Genomic DNA, 1,291 nt, shown 5'->3' with positions numbered 1-1,291 from the left:
CTATAGACTAGACTATAGACTAGACTATAGACTAGACTATAGACTAGACTATAGACTAGACTATAGACTAGACTATAGACTAGACTATAGACTAAACTATAGACTAAATCATAGACTAAACTATAGACCAGACTGTAGAATATACTATATTCTAAAGTATAGACCTGTCAGCACTGTCTAAACATAAACCGATTATAGGAATATATTATTTAAGATATATTTTCTCTTTAGAATAACAATATTTTATATATATTTTCCCTTTTTTTCAGGACTTGTACTATTTAGCTTTTGGTTATCCTGAAAAGGAACTATGCAGTGATATTGCTTTAATAACTGGTGGAGGCAGTGGTTTGGGTAGACTATTGTCGCTACGTTTGGCAAAAATGGGTACCAAAGTAGTAATATGGGACATAAATAAACAAGGTACATAATTAATGAATGCATTTTTAATAGAACTACAAAAAAGTTTATTACATAATGTTGTTTATACTTTTAGGCATCAATGAGACCGTCAAAATGGTGGAAGAATGTGGTGGTTTCTGTAAAGGTTATGTTGTGGACATTTCCAAGAAAGAAGAAGTCTATCAAGCAGCGGAAGTTATTAAACATGAAGTTGGTGATGTAAGTATTTCATTTGTTTAAATAATTTCTTAGGAAATTTTGTGGTTTTGTTTATGAGTTCAAAATTGTTACATGTTACACTCGACTTGTTATGATTTTTTTTTTATTTTGTCTTGTTATATTGTTCATTTAATTACTTGTGTACTTTAAACTTAAATAACATAATTCAGACAATTTAAAAAGAAAAATATAAAATAATAATAAACATATAAAATTGCGAGTTTATTATGTGGTTTAAGAAAACACAAAAATCATAACAGCATGAAAAATGTCAAAACCTCCGTGATATGTAAATTTATTTTGAAACTTAAGTAATAAATTTAAAAAATTATTATTAAACATTAATACACACAAGAGATTTATAAGCACGCTGTTTGTAGTTAGGGTAGGCTTAACCTACTATTCCAAAACTCTATAACTTAACAACCTTGACCTATAACTTTCTTTTATTGTTCTTTTTTTGGTTTAAACATGTTTTATTTTAAATTGTTTTTTTTTTTAAGTCACACTGTATCATGTTATCAAATTTTATATCTTTTTTGTTCACCATTTATCAGTTTGTTAATGGTTGGTTGGTTTACGTGGTAGTTCACTACACGCGAACTGTCAAGTAGAATCAAAGAGACCCCGTTTTGACCGGACCACTCCACTCGTCAGATGTTGAATTTGT

The 1,291-nt window shown here is 28.7% G+C and overlaps 1 protein-coding gene across 1 annotated transcript; it reads left to right on the top strand.

Moving 5' to 3' along the window:
- Window positions 1-269: 269 nt before the first annotated feature.
- LOC124421254 (epidermal retinol dehydrogenase 2-like) lies at window positions 270-657 on the top strand (the record flags this gene model as incomplete). Its single annotated transcript, XM_046956132.1, has 2 exons — window positions 270-423; window positions 497-657. Coding segments are annotated over 2 exons (300 nt in total), but the record flags the coding sequence as incomplete, so codon positions are not given.
- Window positions 658-1,291: the final 634 nt, after the last annotated feature.

The sequence above is a fragment of the Lucilia cuprina genome, unplaced genomic scaffold (genome assembly GCF_022045245.1).
Source record: "Lucilia cuprina isolate Lc7/37 unplaced genomic scaffold, ASM2204524v1 Scaffold_8011, whole genome shotgun sequence".
NCBI classification, from domain to species: Eukaryota; Metazoa; Arthropoda; class Insecta; order Diptera; family Calliphoridae; genus Lucilia; species Lucilia cuprina.
This window is presented reverse-complemented; position numbering and strand designations above follow the sequence as displayed.